General features: G+C 41.1%; 2 protein-coding genes across 3 annotated transcripts in view; one reads left to right on the top strand and one right to left on the bottom strand.

The window, feature by feature from the left end:
• LOC149350456 (twisted gastrulation protein homolog 1-A-like) overlaps positions 1–10,279 on the top strand; it is a 38,485-nt gene extending 28,206 nt beyond the window's left edge. For both annotated transcript variants that reach the window (XM_089579489.1, XM_089579490.1), the window contains exons 3-5: positions 1,259–1,456; positions 3,705–3,912; positions 8,287–10,279. In XM_089579489.1, the coding sequence (XP_089435615.1) occupies positions 1,259–1,456; positions 3,705–3,912; positions 8,287–8,485 (605 nt within the window). In that variant the 3' untranslated portion in view covers positions 8,486–10,279. The remainder of the gene's footprint in view (positions 1–1,258; positions 1,457–3,704; positions 3,913–8,286) is intronic.
• LOC149350455 (uncharacterized) overlaps positions 9,930–19,467 on the bottom strand; it is a 37,629-nt gene continuing 28,091 nt past the window's right edge. Inside the window, exon 10 of the mRNA XM_089579486.1 lies at positions 9,930–19,213. Within this exon, the coding sequence (XP_089435612.1) occupies positions 19,028–19,213 (186 nt within the window). The 3' untranslated portion in view covers positions 9,930–19,027. The remainder of the gene's footprint in view (positions 19,214–19,467) is intronic.

The raw sequence follows: 19,467 nt of genomic DNA, 5'->3' as shown, positions 1-19,467 counted from the left end.
CTTTGTTAAGATGTAAAACAGTGTAAATGTCGAGTGCCTGCGGTGATTGACCATACACTTTCTCAAACTATGAATGATGACATTGCATCAAGTGAATTGATTGGCAGAGGCTCAAAAATGGTTTGCAAGAATAAACAAGTCTGACAACAAGATCAAATAATACTTTGTAGCTTAAAGCAGTCTTTGGAGTGACGTTTAAAAACTAAAATGAGAAGCATGAGATGATAGAAAGCCCCAGTGATGTCATTGCAGGTTGCTGGCTTAGTCATAGTGTGCGCTAATAAATTGTCATTCCTGATGTCACGATTCAACTGCATGGAGTGAAAGACAAAATTTTTCAATAAAATGTGTGTTCCTTAGCTAAAGAAAAGTTCTTTGGTCTGGAAAAATGGGGAGATAATTGCCGTATTGTTTGACTGCACTGGAGAAATGGAAAGGTCAGGAGCTGAGTTGCAGAGATTTACTCAGGACCTGAATAGATAAAAGTATAACGCTACCCTTGAAAAATGTGAAGTAAAGTGATGTAATTCTCAGTTGTCAGGTGAAAGAGCAGCAATTTAAGACAGACAGTGAGGAGCTGGAAATAATAGGAGAGTGTACCAAGTTCTGCAAATAGTCGGGGCAGATACAGGTCATGTTGGAGGAATTACCTGGAAAGTAGTGAGAGCAGATCCAGGTCATATTGGAGAAATCATCTGGAAAATAGTCATGGCAGATCCAGGTCATGCTGGAAGAATTACCTGGAAAATAAGATTGCGATGTAGTGTGTTTGGCAGTCACTTGAAGTGAAGAGCAGTTTACTGGCGTTTCAGTAATGTGCTCAGCCACTACTTGCCTATGTGGCCGAAATTAAGTGACTAACAAAAAACATTGAAATGAGGCTGAGGGCAGGACAGCAAGCAAAGGAAAGGATAAGTGTATCATTGAAACAAAAGGAGCGTAGTCAAATGAGCTGATGCTATTCTATTTGGAATTTGAGAGAAAAATTATTGACTTCGGCAGGACATGTAATGCACAGAAGACTTGATGTTTGTCCATTAGAATGAAACAGTGAACAGAGAGGGAAAGGAAATGTTGGCACGGGTAGCAGAGGAGCAGTTAAAGGTGTATTTGGAGGGGTGTCTACTGAGGTGTCTGCCCTTCTGACGATGATGTGCAATGGCCCATAGATGGCATAATATGAATGGCAGTTATTGGAGATCAACAAGACCTCTCAGCGCACATGTGTACATATATACGCTTTGTTTTCTTCTTGTAGAGATGTGTCCACGGCAAAACGAAACCATCTCTCTAAGTCATAAGTCCAACATAGAGGATCTGCCAGACCCAACACATGGGCTGTTTGCCCTCCTCACAGAGGAAGCTGACCGCTCTTTGCGATGGCGGTCGTACACATTTCCTGTTCATGTGGCACTGTACAGCCCTGTGCATGACAAAGACATCAGGCTCAAAGCAGGTAAGTGACAAGCTACTTGTGTGCTACAATTTTGTTCAGTGGGCATGCAAATATCTTTTAAAACACTGAAGAAAATGAATTTGGTAACATGCTGCGAAACTGAGTATCACTATGTTGCTCTATTCATTCTCTCACACCAGTTTTTTGCTGGAGTACAGGCCACAACCTGGTTTTAACTATTGCTATTATTGCCGTGGGAAAAACAAAAATGCTGTTGCGCGCAACATCAGATGAGCAAAGCCATAAAAGTGGTGTTTCGTTTAAAAAAATTGCTCCCCTTGTAGAGTCGAGCACAGGTAAGGCATCTTCTTTTAAAAAGAAGAAAGAAAGCAACTGCGGTCCTCATTAGCACACCAATGCATTTGGTTACAGATTTTTCACTTCTTTGCTGACCCACTTCAAGCTTGCAGTATGAACGAGGCAGTAATGTTTTCCCACCATGCGTTCATGTGGTGGAGATGACAGCTCTTTGTGCAACTTGTTCAGCCATGCTAAAAATATGAGAGGTCGTTTGAGCTTTTGTCTCTCTTGATATCATGGATATAGTTTCTGTTGTGTTGTCAGCAACATAAGTTAATAGAAGAAGTTATCATTTCTACTAAATAGAGTTATTTAATTAAGATGATACTACTAGAACCAGAGGTCATTTTACTGGGGCTGGAGCCACACTAGCTTTTCTAGCCTAGTAAGGAATTGCGTGAAGGTTGCTTCAGTCAGTATATTTGAGCATTCTTGAGCTGATAACATATTTGAAGTACATATAGAAGTAAACTGGCAGATATTGATGCAGGGTGCTAAAAGTGTTTTTAATTTGATTTCTTTACTTGTAATGTACATGGAACCAAGAAAGTAGCCTGTTTTAATGGATGCTAAGCAAATTGGGATGGAACATAATACATTTAAAAAACAGAAGCCAAACTGTAGTGACTGATAGTAGTATTGTGGTTTTGGGTCCCTATCTTCGGGGCGAATTGCCAAAAATTGCAAAACTTGAAAATCTTTAAATTCTGCTTTACAACAACCTAGCTCTGGAACTAAACCAGACATTGAATTTGTATGAACCAAACATGCTAAAGTGAATGGAATTTACATCCTAAATTACTCGCTATGCAAAGGTGGCACAAAAGTTTTCTTGTAGTCTTTAATATAAGACAGTTATGCAACATGGTCACATTTAAAGTGCAACAGCGCAACACATTCGCATTTTTTGTAGAACAGCATGCCAGTTTTGTCTGCTTCGTGTTTCAACAGATGCAGTTTATAGGATTTTGATATTTGTCCTTGAAGTGATCAATTGATGAATGTTTACATGCAAAAGGAACATTGTGGGCTGTGAGGCATGTCGTAGTGGAGGGCTGTGGACTAAATTTAGCCTCCTGGGTTTAACCTATGGTGCAATCTCAGTATGCTAAGGCCAGGATCAAATCCGTGACCTCGGATTCGTTCAGCAATGGAATGCTTTAGCCACTGATCCACTGAGAGGGTTTGTTCTTGAACTGGAGCTGTTGCAAAATTTTAAGGTGTTCAAATGTTTTGATTTTTAGTTATTCTGCCCTAAAATAGAGGGCCTGAGCTGAAATTATGCTTGATTCATCTAAGAGAGCAGTTCTGCTTTCTTCATGTATGGCACGAGGTCTGAACTTGAGCTCCCATTTAACACTTGGAACTGGTGAAGGTTACAGTAGCACATCTATTCTCTTCTCACATGTAAAAAGCTTTATTGCACATAATTGTACAGTTGCATCTGTGTGAAACAGTTATTGTACTTCTATGCTGTGGTGCATACTGTAGCAAGTAAAAGTGAAACCAATTCAAGGCTTCACTTTTCAAAGCATCATGAGGCCACATGCTTCATGTATGTAGGGAGCCTCTGCCCAGTGTAGCTGCAAGCTAAAAAGTTGGATCTATGAATTGTTGAAATGATGTCTACAGAGCTGTATGTATAATGTTGCTTGACCTATGTAGGATTGTAAACCAAGGTATGATTGCTTGTCAGAACTGAAGATCAACTTTTAACTGTCCACACCTCCACTTTGTGAATGGGAGACAAAATTGAGCAGACTGTTATTACTAGGTTGAATGTGAGGCAATCTCGTTTGTTTTACCTGGCGGGATTCGCTTTTCATTCAGACAGAATGTAGATCGATGCAAGTTTGAAGCGGGATATAGTTGCAGTCTTGCTAGCAGTGCAGTGCACATCTTTTATGGTAGGATGCTTAATGTTGCACATGTTTTTGCCCTCTTGCAGTGGTGTCAAGTGGGAATGCATCAGAGGCAGTTGAAGAGGAGGATGTGCAAGTGAACTGCACTGTGGCATTCATGTCGCAGTGTATGTCACTCAACAAGTGCCGAGAGTCATGCCTCTCCATGGGAGCATCAAGCTACAGGTGGTTCCACGATGGTTGCTGCCAGTGTGTTGGAAGCATGTGCATCAATTATGGGATTAATGAAAGCAGGTTAGTTTTCTTATTGTGTATTGGGGCAGTAGTTGAAGTGATGATGTGTGCAGACACAACACAGCAGAAAACACAATGTGACTAATATTGCCTAGTCTTGTCAAACCCACTAAAACTAGTGTGCAGGAGCACCATTTTTCTCAATGGCATTTTTCAGATGTGAAAATGTATGTTAACTCAATGTCATTTTGCTTTATGTCCCAGAGAAGGAAAGCACTCAGAGGTGGGCAAAATTCTGTGCTATTTTAGCAAAGGCTATGGTTTCAGTTGGTTTGAAGCCACAGGGCCACAACTCTGACAAGCACAAACGAGAACCCTACATGCACCATTCAGACCCCATACAATGTATGGTTTCCCACAGGGCCAACCATCATCATGTAAATTTTGCACTTAGTTACCTTCCTCCTGAGACATTAGGAAAAGCAAATCTCATTCTGTCTTCATACCAGTGTTAATCCACCAGAACATGTGCCTTACTGATGCAAAGATGGAAGGCTTGGGAGGACTTATCTTAAGACACAAATAAATAAAAAGAACCTTGGTGCACTAAGGACACTGTTACCTGTTCATCTTATGCCAGTGTTTCCTGCATTGCAGTATTTGTGCAATACAGCTTTGACACCAGGGTGCATATTCTTCAAGTTCACCTGCGATCAGCCAAAAAACATTTCGTTGAGCTCAGCCAATAGGCTAGGAAGTGCCAAAGTATATTTCGTTAAAAGAGGATATCTGTTTTCAGTAACCCTGCAAAAATATTTAATTGTAGCTTTTTTTTTTATTTAGAAAATTGTGTACTGCATACATAACTTACGTGCACATAAATTTGCTTGCCATGTGATGGTTTTGTACCCAAAAACTACATCTTAAGACAGCAACAGGTATTGAAAGTTTTTTGTAATGCTATGTATGGCCAGTTACTATGTGCTCTACAGGCATGGCATGAATAATGAGCTCAAGGGATGCCCCTCACAAGGCGGTGGCCAATTCAACACGAGGCACAGATCGGAAGCTTTAGTAATGGCTACTGGCGATTTTTACGGCCTAGAGCGGGCTCCTCAATCAATCCAACATGGCGGTGCTATGGAGGACTGGTTTTGGCGTTCGCGTTGGCAGAAGTGCACTTGTTCATCGATACTGGCTGCCTGGTAACTATGCAACGGAATAAATGAAGAGATAAGGAAGAAGGTGCTGTCTGGTATTTGAAACCATCTACTGCGAAAGCAAAGTGCTAGACCGCTGGCATGCTGTGGATAGACTTTCAAATCTGTGGTGTCGGCGATGGAGACTACTGTACAGCAGGAAAGTCACAAAACTAGAAGCAATTTTTTTTTTGCAGTAGGCATTACAGGCAAGCAAGAACCAGCGATTTTCATGCTGCTGGCACAGAAAACAAGCTAGAAAAATTTGTCAGTCTCTGTTGCTTGAGCTGCGCCCTTCTGATCGTGTGTACAAGTGGAAAGCGAGACGAATGGGGTCGCCTTTTCGAGCACTTTCTCACTTTGTAGGCAAGTAGTGGGTGAAAGGCAGGTAATAAATGTAAGGTCGCTGCAATACAATTCATCAGATTCTATTCTAGTCTTAAAATTTGCCCGTGTGACTGACTGATTGCAGTGACAGCTAGCGAACATGTGGAATGAAAACTAAGCGCGAGAAAAAAAAATTGGAAAGAAATGGAATTGAAATGAAATCATTATATCAGTCCTTGTGCTCTGTGGATAACGAAGCACGGTATCATCACACACGCATGCCGTAATATGGCCTGCCATTGCACACACAGTCAAGCACAAATCTCCTTGCGCTCGAAACGTGCCCATTAGCCACATGTGCTCAGTAATGTGTTAAACAGCTCCTCGTATAGAGCCTGTAAAAGTAAATCACCTTTTATAGGCTCAGTGACTGATGTAAACTGCACTGTGCCAGCAATACTTGGGCAGTGACACTAAGCGGCTCTTCTATCTTGTTATAGTGGAAACATCTATGTAACAGCCCCCCTCTGAAGATATAATTTTACAGCAGAACTTTGACAACTTTGTCTGCACATGCCAGCGAACTGCTTATGTAACGGGGCAAACAACATGGTTCCACATGCACTGATCATTTTTTGATTAGTTCGCTGTGCCATCACAGCGCGACATCAATTTCATGAAAATCACCAGTATTACTGATATTTACAAAAATCATCAAATCATCTTGCTTATTAAGTTACAAGGTCCAGCACCATCTTTAAATTGTTGTGGGCTGCCAATAAAGTTGCAACATGCAGGTGATTGTAAACAAAATGGAGTGTAAAAGGCAATACAGTTTGTAACCATACAATAGTTTTGAATGTGCATTTGCAGCCAGATTACATGTGGTCCTACTCTGAATAAGATTAGTAATGAGTAAGATATGCTTGGTTCCCACAGACAAAATGTGAAATTAGGCATAACTGTTCTCTTACATCTGTGCCAAATTCGTTTTGCAATGTTATAATTTTAGTGGTCCCATAGAGTAAGCCTTCCTGTTAGTGAATAAATGATTAAACCACAATATACCGCCAAAAATACATAACCCAGGAACTTCCTTTGGATTTTTATGCAGTAATCCAGTCCAGCACATGTGGTTGACCCTACTAATGATGAACATGCTGAGACATTGTAAAATCTGTTCACTTTTCAGCCGTGCCCAAAACCTAAGCATGTCAATAAGCGTATGGGCAATATCAGTATCAAAGATAAATGAGATGGAGTTCACGAGGGAATGTTAAGAACTTCAGGAGAAAATACTTAAAGGGTCAGTCTACTCACTGAGATGAGTGTATAAATAATGGCATATTCTGGTAGTTGGCACCCTATAACATCAATAACGAGGGATCTGCTTCCGGTTTAGGCAGGAATTTATATTTTATTTCGGCGTTAAAAGTCGCGTAAAAATGCATGGTGGCGACCCCAAACGTTCCATTTTGTTGGTGCAGGTGGTAGTCTTTTTTTGTAGAAGCATAAGTGAATATACTACGTATCGTTTGTACGCCCCAACATCACAGAAACGTACGTTTTGTTCGAGTAAACTGTAGAAGGCGTACCGCTCGCTTTTTCTGTAAATCACATGAATATTTATAGTTATACATACGCTAAACACAGATACGGAATGTACCTGTGTTTAGCGTACTTATAACTATAAATATTCATTTTCACTTTTAAATACTTTAAATATTAAATATTTAAATATTAAATAAATATTCACTTTTAGTTCAGCGTATGCTAGCAGAGACGCAAAAATAAACTCTGCCTATAGTGGCGCCATCTGGTTGTCAGGATGGGAACCATTGCTGTAAACAAACCGACTCTCCACTTAAGCCTAGAAGCGGCAGAATCGTCACTAATTTATTAAAATAAAGCAAACTTATCACTTATACGTTTTCTTATAAGCGAGATGAGACGAAGCGAAAGACCGGTGCCCCATTTATGGTCAGTGAACGCACTGAAAAAGACAGCAACAACGAGAATTCAGTCCGAAGCGAGAGGTTCGGCTTTGACGGGCGCCGCCATGTTTGTCACCGCGCGGCGGAAATCCAGACGGTTGCCAGATGAGACAACCACCCCATACAGATGTGTTCCCACATCAATAAATTCTATTTTAAAATGTTCTACCGCACTTCTTGGCACCACACCTGGCTAAACGGTAATTTGAGTAATGAGCTATCGGTTGCCGCAAAGAAAACATGGCCGATTAAATACAGTAGACTGACCCTTTAAAACACTGCTTGCAACCCTCATGCTCCTGAAAAGGGCACTAGTGTTATCCTACAGGGAGAAAATTCAGTAACTGTTAGGTGCATGCCAAGAATTCACAGAAAAAATTTCCATAGTTTCTGATGAATACATTTTAATTTATTAAAAGTTATTAGTTAAATTTATTTAGATTTTTTTACTAAATTATGAATGCTTTCGCACAAGGATGTCTTCATTCTAATTTTCCAAAAAATGACAGTTGGGGTGGAGCTCTTCCATCCCTTCAAGAAATGTTTTCTGTGGCCCAGCTGTGGATGTCAGAAATGATTTAGATAAACGTGGAAAAGTGAAAGGAAGTATTAACAACTTGTTGCCTTGCTGACAAGCTGAATGTGTGCCAAGCATGATCGCTTGGTTGAAGGAACTAGTTCATGAGATCCCAAACAAGTTTTGGGAGACTGCAGCCCTAAATTAGCAAACACTTCTATGCGAGCTCACACAGTTCCTTGCATTACCTGTATTGGCTGGCAGTCACATTACTTACTCATTAAAGCTGGGCATTGTAACTGCATAAGGGCCCTAAAAAGTAAGTTCAAGGCCCCAGTGGCACAGCAACCTCGCTCACAGTGAGAGCTGCATGGTGGTGTTTTTGTCCTCTCGACAGGTGCCTCCAGTGTCCATACTCAAAGGAGCTCATGGACCTTGATGATGAGCAAGATGAAGAGGTGCCCATCGAGGATCCTGACAGGCACACCTACCAGCACGTTGACTACAGTGACAACGCTTACAGTGCCAAGGAGAAGGCTGAGGATAGAACCAATGCAGTAGACACTTCTGCTGCTCATAATGCAAACTCTACGTGAGGACAGTGCCATCTGCTGGTGCAATATAACTGTGCCACCACCTGATGCCGGGAGTGTGTGCCAATGGTGCCCGGGATCCTGTAGTCAGTGTACATAGACTGCAAAGTGTCTCTTTCAGGTTGCCAGCTGATGCAAGCAAGCCTGCAGCAATTTGGGCCACTCACAGACACTCGGACTGCATCTCTACAAGGACAGTGCACGCGTAGTAGCCTAATATATTGAATCTAGGGACCAACTGTGTGTTGTACAGCAGACGCATTCACTGAACCGGGTGGAATGCATTCTCCTACAAACAGCCAAACTGATGTGAGTGGACTGGAAGCATGTCAACGTCAGTACTTCAGCAACATTCATGAGACTTGAAACCGATTGTATGTGCAAAGCCGCGAGCGTTGCCAGCTGGTGCAGTTTTCACAAGTCACCGATGCCTCATGGCCGTTTCATACGGCATCGCCAGGCTTTTTCTGCATGTTCCAAGTACAACACTTCAATGTGCGTGTGTGTGTGTGTGCATGTGTGTGTATATGTGTGTGCATGTGTGAGTGTGTGTGTTTAGCTGTAATGGCTAATATTGTGCTACATCTCTGCTACCTGCAGGCAGGGGGGGAACAAGGCTTTTATATGCTGTGACATTGTTATATTTATTTAGGAGGAAGACCGTCTGGACAGGCAGTGGTAGCAGCACGTACCTGTGGAGCTTACCACCTTGCGGGCCTCTTTTGCAGGCAGAGCAGTGCACTTGAGAGTCCCCTGTGACAGTCTTTGGGCAGAGCAGATGTGCCAAGGGTTCCAACGACTCATGACCCATTATTCATTTTTCACCGCCATGCAGCAGATTAGGTAGTCACACTCAGGGGCCATCATTCGACCTCATGTTTCTCATCTTTCTAACAGTTTGAGAAAGTGCAGGCATGTTCATTTGTTGTCTTACAGTTGCTTCATGTGCAGCACGAATGCCTCATTGTTATTTGCAACTATGCAGAACAGTGTCATATTGTTCCAGATGTACAAAACACAGACTCATAATTTGTGCTCGGTGTGCTTTGTAAACAGTATTTTTCGCATTTTTTAAGGTCACTGATAGCTCCGTGTGAAAGAGATTGAGGCTCTGGTCGCTCGTGAAGAAACTATGCTTGTGTCATACGTCGCATTGCTTGTGTTGGCTGGTGATATTCGCGTGTGTTTGAACTGTCATGTATATCGTGACTTCCCATGGAATATGTCTGAAAATACAGGATGTGTATCATATGCTTATATTCTTAAAGCACTGGCCAACTTTTCATCATAATGCTTGCATTCTTGATTGACAATCAAATGAAGAGAGCAGCATTTGTGCTAACCTGCTTTGGTAGGCTTTACTTAGTTCTTGGCCCATTCAAGCTCTCCTTATAGAAATACCAAACCACCACAGTTGGTTTGCGAAGCACTGATTTAGAAAGATGTGTAAAAACACTACCATCAACGGTTTTATTGGCTGCAAATGCGGTACAAGCACACTAGTCTTAAAAAGTTGCAGTACTGGTGGTGTTCATTCCAATAATTGCATCTCGTACACTGAAGGCCAACAAATTGTGTTTTCTTGCGCGTTGTTTCCCGTCCTGCAAAGCTGTTTTGTAAATTTTGATCTCCATTAAAGATAACCCTGATGTTCCTTCACAATTTGTTTGAATAACAAACATACTACACACAGAAAGGAAATTGCACTAATGTGCAGACAAAACTGTTTTTACTCGGTGTGCAAGCAATGTAGATTTTGTTATATGGTGAGAAATAAAATACTTGCATAATGAGCAACACTGGCTTTTATGGCACCAGCACCCATTGTATAGCTTTGCACATGTACTATAAAATGTATAATCAGTAGTAACAAAATTTCACAACACAATAACTAAATTGACAGACAATTCACCTTGCAGTTGCATCTTAGACACACTTTGTCACTACTTTAACGAGAACATAAGTAGCAAAATTGCATGCATACATTTATATTCAGAGAATAAAGAAGAAAAAAACACATGCAAACTGCACTTTTGCTGACATACTTGCACTGCTGCTTGGTGCAGTCAATTTGTGAGCAAAAGTGGGTAAAAGCCACTTCACCACTTGCAAAGCTAAATGCATGCTCTTGTGGACCCGAGTGTGTGGTGCAACTTCACGATTAAAAGATTATATAAAAGCTAAATAAACAAAGCTACCTCTACTGTACAAGATAGGAAGCTTGGTCCACAGCGAGTGCTTCTGGCAACATGTATAGATAACGCTTGGCAAGTATTATTTATTTCACGTGAATAGGTTTTTGCTCCTACATATTTTTTAAAAATAAGCTACCCTTAAAGGAGCACTGAAACTCGTACTAAAATCTTGATGGGCCACATTGTTAGATCAGCTAAGCTAACAGGTAAACTCAATAATCAAGCTTTTTGCTGACCGAAAACTGTTGAACTACTGCTAAAATGGATAAAAATAACCACTGCACATGTTCTTTCACTAGCTTAGCAAAAAGAGCTTGGGAACGTTTCTGCGCCAGTATTCGGTACAAAAAGAGCTGTGGGCCCCCGTAACATGTGCACAAATGCATGAGTATGTCATGGTGGTTGTGCCCAGCATAAATCCACATTAAAATGCAGCACTACACACTGAAACCTTCTCAGGAGTACAATGCATTGGTCTGTTTTAGTGCTCACCAACTGCATCCATTCTGAACGTGATGCCAGTACATAATATGCTAATTAGTACATTTACACTAATTATGCAAACGGAATAATTGCTTTACCACAGGAATAACAATACACTGTGCATGCATAAACTAAAGGACTGCAATATTGTATGCATTCAAGAAGCAAATATTTCGGACAGTGATTTGCAGTACAAAGATGCAGACAAAAGCCTACAATACTGAATGGTGAACTGCAGGTTTCCAAGTGTTGTTGGGCTTACTCCCAGCCAAACACATGTAGGACACTTGTCAACACACAAATATCATGAATACAGACAACTACTTTGGTAAAAAAAAACCTAAAGGACTGCAGACAGTTGTTACTTTTTCTTTTGGTGCTCTCCATCTAGTAGTTTTGAGCTACAATGAGCAGTACTGTGTAAAAGCTCGCATAATTAATGACAATACGCAATGGGCTGCATGTAAGGGCAGAACAATTCCATATCAAGCTGATAGTACATTCTTGACACAGCTGCTGATCAACCAAGGGCAGAAGCCTAGCAATATTTATGAAAAAAACTCAACAAAACAAAAATAAATCCTTCGCCATGATGATATCAAGCCTGTTGCCATTAAGTTCATGACAACATGTAGCTACAGGTATGAAACTCGTGTCAAGCAATGAAAATTTGCTTTGAACTTTTTAGTAAAGCAGGGAAACAGGAAAAAGAAATTGGCTTTTAGTTTAGTTTAAAACAAGTAATTCATAAAGAAAGGAACACTTATAAAAACTCACTGAGTTATTTCAGGTAGAGCAGTAGAATTAGAGACACTCTGAGCTAAAATGAAGTATTTTTTTATCAGATGAATCGTGTCAGGTGTTATTAGTGACACATGACATATGATCACAAAATACTGGTATACATGCTGTGTCGTTCTGCACCTGCGAAATGCAACCGACACATTTGCTTTTTCTGATCAACTTTATGTAAAAGTTGGGTACATAACATTGGTCCCATATGTACACTTTCTGTCGGCTGATAATGCCTCGATCATACCTGTCTATGCTGATTGTCAGAGGTGATTAGCGCCTTTGCTCTCACAGAGTAAGCCAGTATTCAGAAACCATCTCATACATATCGTACCAGCCCTTTTCCAATTGTGGCCCTAAACTTCACTGCACTTGCTTCAATAATTTGGCATGGGCAGACTTAATTTCTGCAAAACCATTCCTGTAGGAGATGCCATACTATCTAATGCCAACATTTGCAGCTAACTGCCATTTACTGCAATTCTACATCTGCAATAATTAAAACACTGAATTTTTAAAAGTGTTCCCCCTTCAGAAAAAAAGTAATTTTCGAAAGAAAGGAATAGCACGACAAAAACAACATTTTATGTCATATACTCTGGAGTTTTTTTGTCCTTTCCTTTTTTTTTTTCAGAAGTGAAATAATTCAAGACAATTTATATGAGAGTATTCTGGTGCAAGTCAGATAATCACAATACTAGGGTGCCTTAGACTGAATGTTTCTGAATTCCATGACAGCCTTCAATGCCTGTAGACTGCAAATTACCCAAATAAGCAACACAAAATTAGATTTGGTTTCAAATGCAAAATTTTAGTTAATTCTACATATAAATCTTTGCTCAAAAGTATGAAACGCTACACTGCAGAGTGTATAAAGTAGGTAAATTAACAATGTAGGTTCTAAAAATGTGCTAATAATAAATGAATTTTGAATAACCAAGTGCCACAAAAGCCTTCGTATTAATGTGTAAACTGTTTTCGGGAGAGGCATTTAACGATGGTGACGCTCAAAGTATTGCATATTTACACCTCTACTTTTTACATACGGTGAACTGCCAAGGAGTCCGCCCTCTTTGAATTAAAATATGGCTAGTAATAGCACAAGAGATGAAGCAAGAACAGTAACTTCTTCCATAGCTCCTTAAAGAACCTTCTTCCAGAGCAAGATGCACACTTCTCCTGAGCTATAGTTAATTTATCTGCAGTGTTTCTTAAACTAACAGGTGCATGGCTTACATGACACTCAATGACTGCCAGTGCCTTGGGAACATGGACAAAAACTTTTATCAGTCCACTTCACTACACCGAGTAATACTTGCGCACCAAATGTACATTTTAACTGTGCTACAGAAGAGTACATTACATACACAATGCAGGCACTCACAACATTTGAACCTAAGCTCATGAACCAAGCATAAATGGAAGTAAATCATGCAGACATACATGTCAGTGGAATTGAAATTTTAAGAAGGGACACGACTCTGAAGAGGCAAAATTTGGTCCTACAAACATGTTTCAACACAAAAAATACCAGTTTATCCTCTAAAATAAGCAAACTTGAAGATGATCCCATTCCACCAGCGACAAAGCAACGCTACCCATATCAACAGCATGTCTTCTTATCATAAGCAATATGTTACACTTCTCAGCCTTCAGAATGTAAAGCAGGTTTGTGGTATAAATGAAACATGTGTCCAGCTAAGCTGTTTTGATGTTTATATCGACAGTCATAATTTGTTGGTACTTTCACACATGCCAGGTAGTGCATATCTGATGAGATTACTTAAGAAACTAAGCGGACAAATAATAGCCATTCTTCATAGTATATTTCAGACAAGTTTACCCCAAAAAAACTAGGCAGACTAAGCAGACAAGTCTTACTTGGTTTCCCTTACTGTACTAAAACAACAGAAAAAGCCCCAACTTGATATTTCAAATTTCATTGCACAAAAAAAAAAATGATGGTCGTTCAATTACACACACCTCTGACTGTAGAATTTCAAACCACATGTGCCATCTGGCACCTTCTAAAGACTACCAGCATGCCCTTTTTAGCGGTGGTGGCATGTAGTAAAATGTACAGTGTGATTTGTATCTTTACTGTGTGAGTGAAAAACATTTCCAAGCTATGTAACTCAAGGGTGGCAAGGAAGAAATCTACTAAAGATAAGTCACGAGCTACACTGGTCATTTTTTGCACTGGCTTTAGAACTACGATTATTTCATCACGATTAAAAGGCACCTGATACAGCAAAGAAATTTTCCAGGCCGTTTTGAGTTTGCCAGGGAGTATAAAATATTGAGTAACCACTTAGCAATGGATGACAGTAAGATGCTCAAACAGAGAGTGAGGACTAAGCATCTTACTGTTGCATCTTACTGTTAGTCTACATCAACTGATTAGTGCAATGTAATGAAAAATTTACTTTAGCTGAAAACGGAGCATTCATAATGTAGAAAAGGCTAACACCAAAATACACTGCGGTGGCTCAGTGACTAAGGCACTTGTCTATTGAACCGGAGTACTCGGGTTTGAACCCGACTGCGGCACCCGCGTTTCGATGGAGGCGAAACGCATAAGGCGCCCGTGTGCTGTGTGATGTCAGTGCACGATGTCAAGATCCCCAGGTGGTCGAAATTATTCCGGAGATCTCCACTACGGCACCTGTTTCTTCCTTTCTTCTTTCATTCCCTCCTTTATCACTTCCCTTATGGTGCGGTTCGGGTGTCCACCGAGATATGCGAGACAGTTACTGCGTCATTCCTTTTCCCCCAAACCAATTTTCATTTATTTTTTCCATCACTACCACCGGCTGTTTTTACAACTCAACTGCGGTGATGTCAATGCATTTTTCATGCGGATCTTTGAGGCTAGGCCACACTGTCACTAAATTCAAGATTTCGCATCAAGTCAGACGAAAAAAATGACCCACTTTTAAATCCAATTTTCTCAGCACAAAATGTGTCCTCTGCTGCCACAGAGCCACAAAGAGACAAACAGTAAAAATGAACTTGAAATTGAATGAAAGCATTCAATTGTGCAGTACTTCAGGGGGGCAGCCGTGTCGCATTACGTGTTAGGTGGACACAACCGCCATGTACCTCAAAGCGTGACCGAGGTGTTCACTGACCCAAGAAGCCGCTACTGCATCTTTCCTTTCCTCAGAACCAACAGAGGATTAGACTCCGTTGGTTTTGAGAAAAGTACTGGCTCAATTTGAAGGGACACCACCCCCCACCTTACAGCGAAATTGAGGTGTCCATTAACCCAGGGAGCCAGTTATGCGCCTTTCTTTTCCTCAAATCCAATGGAGGTTTAAGACTGCGAGTAAGACAACAGTGGGAACTAGACTATTTGCTTCATGTGGAGTTTGTGAAGTTTGCCGGAAACGCGACTGAACTGAAGACCGAATATGCACGAGCGTATAGATGCCAAAACGGGCCTGTGAGACACCCAACTGGGCATTCACCTGTGAAACGTCAAAATGGGCCTGCCACTCCAGACTTGTCGGCTGCTAATACCAATCAGCTTTCGCTGACCGGTAAGCTTAGACCTAATAATTTTTTTTTTATTCCGACCTTCCGATCGAGGGTGGATTAGAATAGAGTAAGAACGGTTTTGGTTTGGTTTATGGAGGTTTAACGTCCCAAAGCGACTCCACTCCGGCTATGAGGGGCGCCGCAGTGAAGGGCTTCGGAAAATTCGACCAGTCGCAGTGCGACTGGCAGAGCACATATGCGACTTACTTGTCAAGATTGTCATCAGCACTGATGTCATGTAAGGCTGCCCTCTGGTCCATGCGCAGGAGTTTCGGTTTTGGTTAAAAGACTTTTTGCTTATTTAAAATTATTGTTTAAGTATTTTATAAAATAAAGTCATGGACTCTGTTGAGAAAGCAGTCAGCAAAATAATCAACCATAAGCGCCATAACAACTGAGCCACCACGGTGGCCAAGTAAATACGGTAATAGGTACTGAAGCTGCGTCTATGGAATCGCTACTTACATTGATACACTATGACTAGCAGAGCACATATGCGACTCACTTGTCAAGATTGTCGTCATCACTGATGTCACGCAAAGCCGCCCTCTGGTCCATGCACAGGAGGTTAAAAGTCTTTTTGCTTATTTATAATTATTTAAGTATTTTATAAAATAAAGTCACGGACTCTGTTGAGAAAGCAGTCAGCAACATAATTAACCATGAGCTGAGTATAATAAAAAAATTGCTGGAGTTGCCCTTTAATAGTGAATGGCCATTGGTGAAACAGACTGCTATGAACCATTAAAGCATGCCTAATCTCAGAATAAAGTGGCTAGAAAAGAAGTGGGAGCTGAGGCATGCAAAAAGCACTCCGAGAAACCCAAGGGTTCCATGAAACCGAGTTGAGAACCCCTGGTCTAAACTTTAGGCAAATGAGATGTCTCCTTAACAACAACTGTATTTATTCGAATGTAATGCGACCACGATTATAATGTAAGATTCATCTTTGTGGGCGTGAAATAGCAAAAAACACACAAATGAAACACAGAAATGAGACCACCGTACACGGAAAGTTGGATAAAAGTTTACAAACAAGAGTACCTCAGAAATGGCTTTCCTGCGACTCATCTCCATAGGAAGGTAAGTCTTAACACACTACCGCAGTTGCTGCCACCATTACTGCATGAAGGTTTCCCATGCCCCCTCTTTTCAAAACAGCCGCGAAAAAAATCATCAGCCAGGATCGATATCAGGATAAGTGGGGAGCCCCGCATTAAACGAGCCATGACTCACGCATTAAACGAGCCATCATCTTATGAGCGGAACCGTCGGAAATTTCACGGCAGCACGCAAGTTCCATGTCACCAAAATGGCTGGTCACATCAGTTAAATATTTATGGCTCTGAGCTTCCATTGGTCGACAAATGCAGCGTTCAAATTATTTTCTTGTTTGTTTGTTGCCCTGCTTCCCAAAGTGAGGTGCTTACTTGCACGACTCATCACCAAATATGCGAGTAAATATGGGATGGTGTGCCTTTGTCGCCGCATGATACAATTATAAAATGAGGGGCGACTTTTTACTTCTACTTTCAGGAGAAAAAAAAAAAGCCTTACATTAGAGTAAATATGGTACTATGTCAACGATCGATGCATATTTAGTGTCACATCTGCAATCCATGAGAGGCCTACAAAATCAGCATCAGTATGCAGCAACCCGGTTGAAGCGGAAGGGTCTACGATTCTAGCCCTATGGAAACAAGAAAATGGAAAATTCAATGGGTTACATTATGCCCACTTGACTGAGATAACATTCCACTAACATGGAGCAGTAAATAACCTATGCTGGCTGTTCTCAGATAAAGAACACACTGCATCTGCATTTCCCATCAGCTCAGCCTAATGGTACAAGTCAGTACGCTGTTTTTGACTTGAACTCCCATATCTCGAAATGCTGGTTAGCTCTTCTTATTGCAATGTACACTTCAATAGGTACCATTGCATATAGCCTCCAACGTCCTAGTCCTCAGGTAGCAGCATCACCTAAGCCGTGGTGGAGATTGCAGGGGTCACTCCTGTTATGTAAAACCCCACCCGCATAGGGTCTTTGAGGTATTGGAAATTAAAAAAAAAAATAAATAAAAATAAATGCAATCATGTGCTACCCTTGGCCAGCCATTTCTTGCGCTGCCATCCTGCTGCATGCAGTGGAGTTCACAACGCAAGCAAAGCTAGACAGAAGGCTTGAATTTTCGCAATACATGATAGGTAGACATAATTTTCGAAATTCTTTCGCCTCAAAATTTTTCTTGTTTTTACGACTGAGATGAGGGTTTACTGTACTGATCAGCAGCCTTGGAAGAATGTCTAGAATTAAACCTGCATTCAATGCCCAATAGAGTCTAGGGATATAAGAAAGCCATCACAGAAATTTTCGGTGTCACATGAAAACCTTGAAGCACTATTTGCCTGTCTGATAACCTGTGATAAAGCAAGGATGTGCAGTTTGCAGTTCTGTTGATAGACTCTGGGAGGGAAAAAAAAAAAGGAAGACTGATGGTGCCTATACATTAGCAAATGCCCTCCTACCCTGCCAGCTGGGGGTTAAACTGTAAAAAGAATCATACACACATGCACACACAAAACTGTGGGGCCCACAACTGTTTTACCAAGATGGACTACTGCTTATGGCACCTGATGTCAGCAGTTCAATTGCATAAGTTTATCATGTTATCAAGCTTCCTTTCATGCTCTTCTTTAAATTCTGCTGCTATGCAACTAAGTTGGCATGCTACTTAATTTTCCAAAAAAACACCGCACTCAAACAAAAGTGGTGCGCATGCATGAGAACTGGGGGGGGGGGGGGGGGGGGCTGGCATTAGCCTAAGGTCTCGTGAAATTAACTTTATTACCTGGTGGTAATATGTGAGCAACAGTGGTGGGTGGCTCCACGGTTGCAACATTATGGCATACACAATATTTAAACAAATGAACTTCATTCAGTCAATGAGTTTCATTCAGTCTGAATGACTAGCTCAAAAACTTGCCCCTCAAGAGTCGTGTCTCTCCCAAACAGAAAAAAAACATTACAATTGTTTGACAGCTTCAATAAAAAGCTCTGAAGCTCTTCTCAAAAGAGAGAGCTTTGCTAAAAAGTAAAAACTTCATTGAAAATTTGTGGCAGCATGCAAGGCTGACATGACTGTGTACATCCACAGCATTCTACATTCAAAGTTAGAAAAATAACTAAAACAAGAAACTTTCAATTACAATATCATTCTTATATAGTACTGGTATTTTTCATGCACAGCCCTGAGGGTGGCATAAGTCATGAGATAAAACCTTCCAGCAGCTCACACATCAAGTGCCATGCCTGCATAGCACGAGCGGCTTCACAAAGCCAAATGTATGCCCAGGGTCGGTTTGCACTTTTGTGCTTAATACAGCTTCTGCACACAACAGTGAGTAACACTTGTTAACCAAGCAGTGGCAGAATGAGAATACCTGTTACTGGCACCACTAAGTGAAGTGTTATGCAGCTTTGCAACAAGAAAGCTGGGCAGACTCACTAGAATGTGAGATGCAAGCGACAGTGTCACGAGCCGTGCCCAAACAGAAAATAAGAGTTGACACTGCCTGAGAAACCAGCCCCAGCAGCATCATCAAGGCAGCCTCCCTCATTGGTAGCATCACCCACAGAATGCGAGAGGGGCAGGTGGACAGGAAAAGAGCTGGACTGCTTCAGAGGCCACGTGGAGGTCTTCACAGCTCTTGTCTCTAGCTGCAAACAAAGAGAGAAAACAATACTAACCAACAGCTTCATAAAAAAGAAAGTAATAAATAATGGTACAGGCACTTAAAGAAGACAAGACAGTGCCGCCTATGCCTTGCTGGTAAGTCAACTAATCAATCATAACAGCCCTACTTGCTGTGGAGTCGAAACAGGAATGTAGTTCAATTAGAGAGAGTTTAGCTGAATAGTGAGGCTGCCATAAAATTAACCTTACCACAACATAAACTATGATACCATAAGCA

Source organism: Amblyomma mixtum, chromosome 3 (genome assembly GCF_055824585.1).
Source record: "Amblyomma mixtum isolate Tamu chromosome 3, ASM5582458v1, whole genome shotgun sequence".
NCBI classification, from domain to species: Eukaryota; Metazoa; Arthropoda; class Arachnida; order Ixodida; family Ixodidae; genus Amblyomma; species Amblyomma mixtum.
Note: the sequence above shows the minus strand (reverse complement) of the source record. Positions and strands in the feature narration are given on the sequence as shown.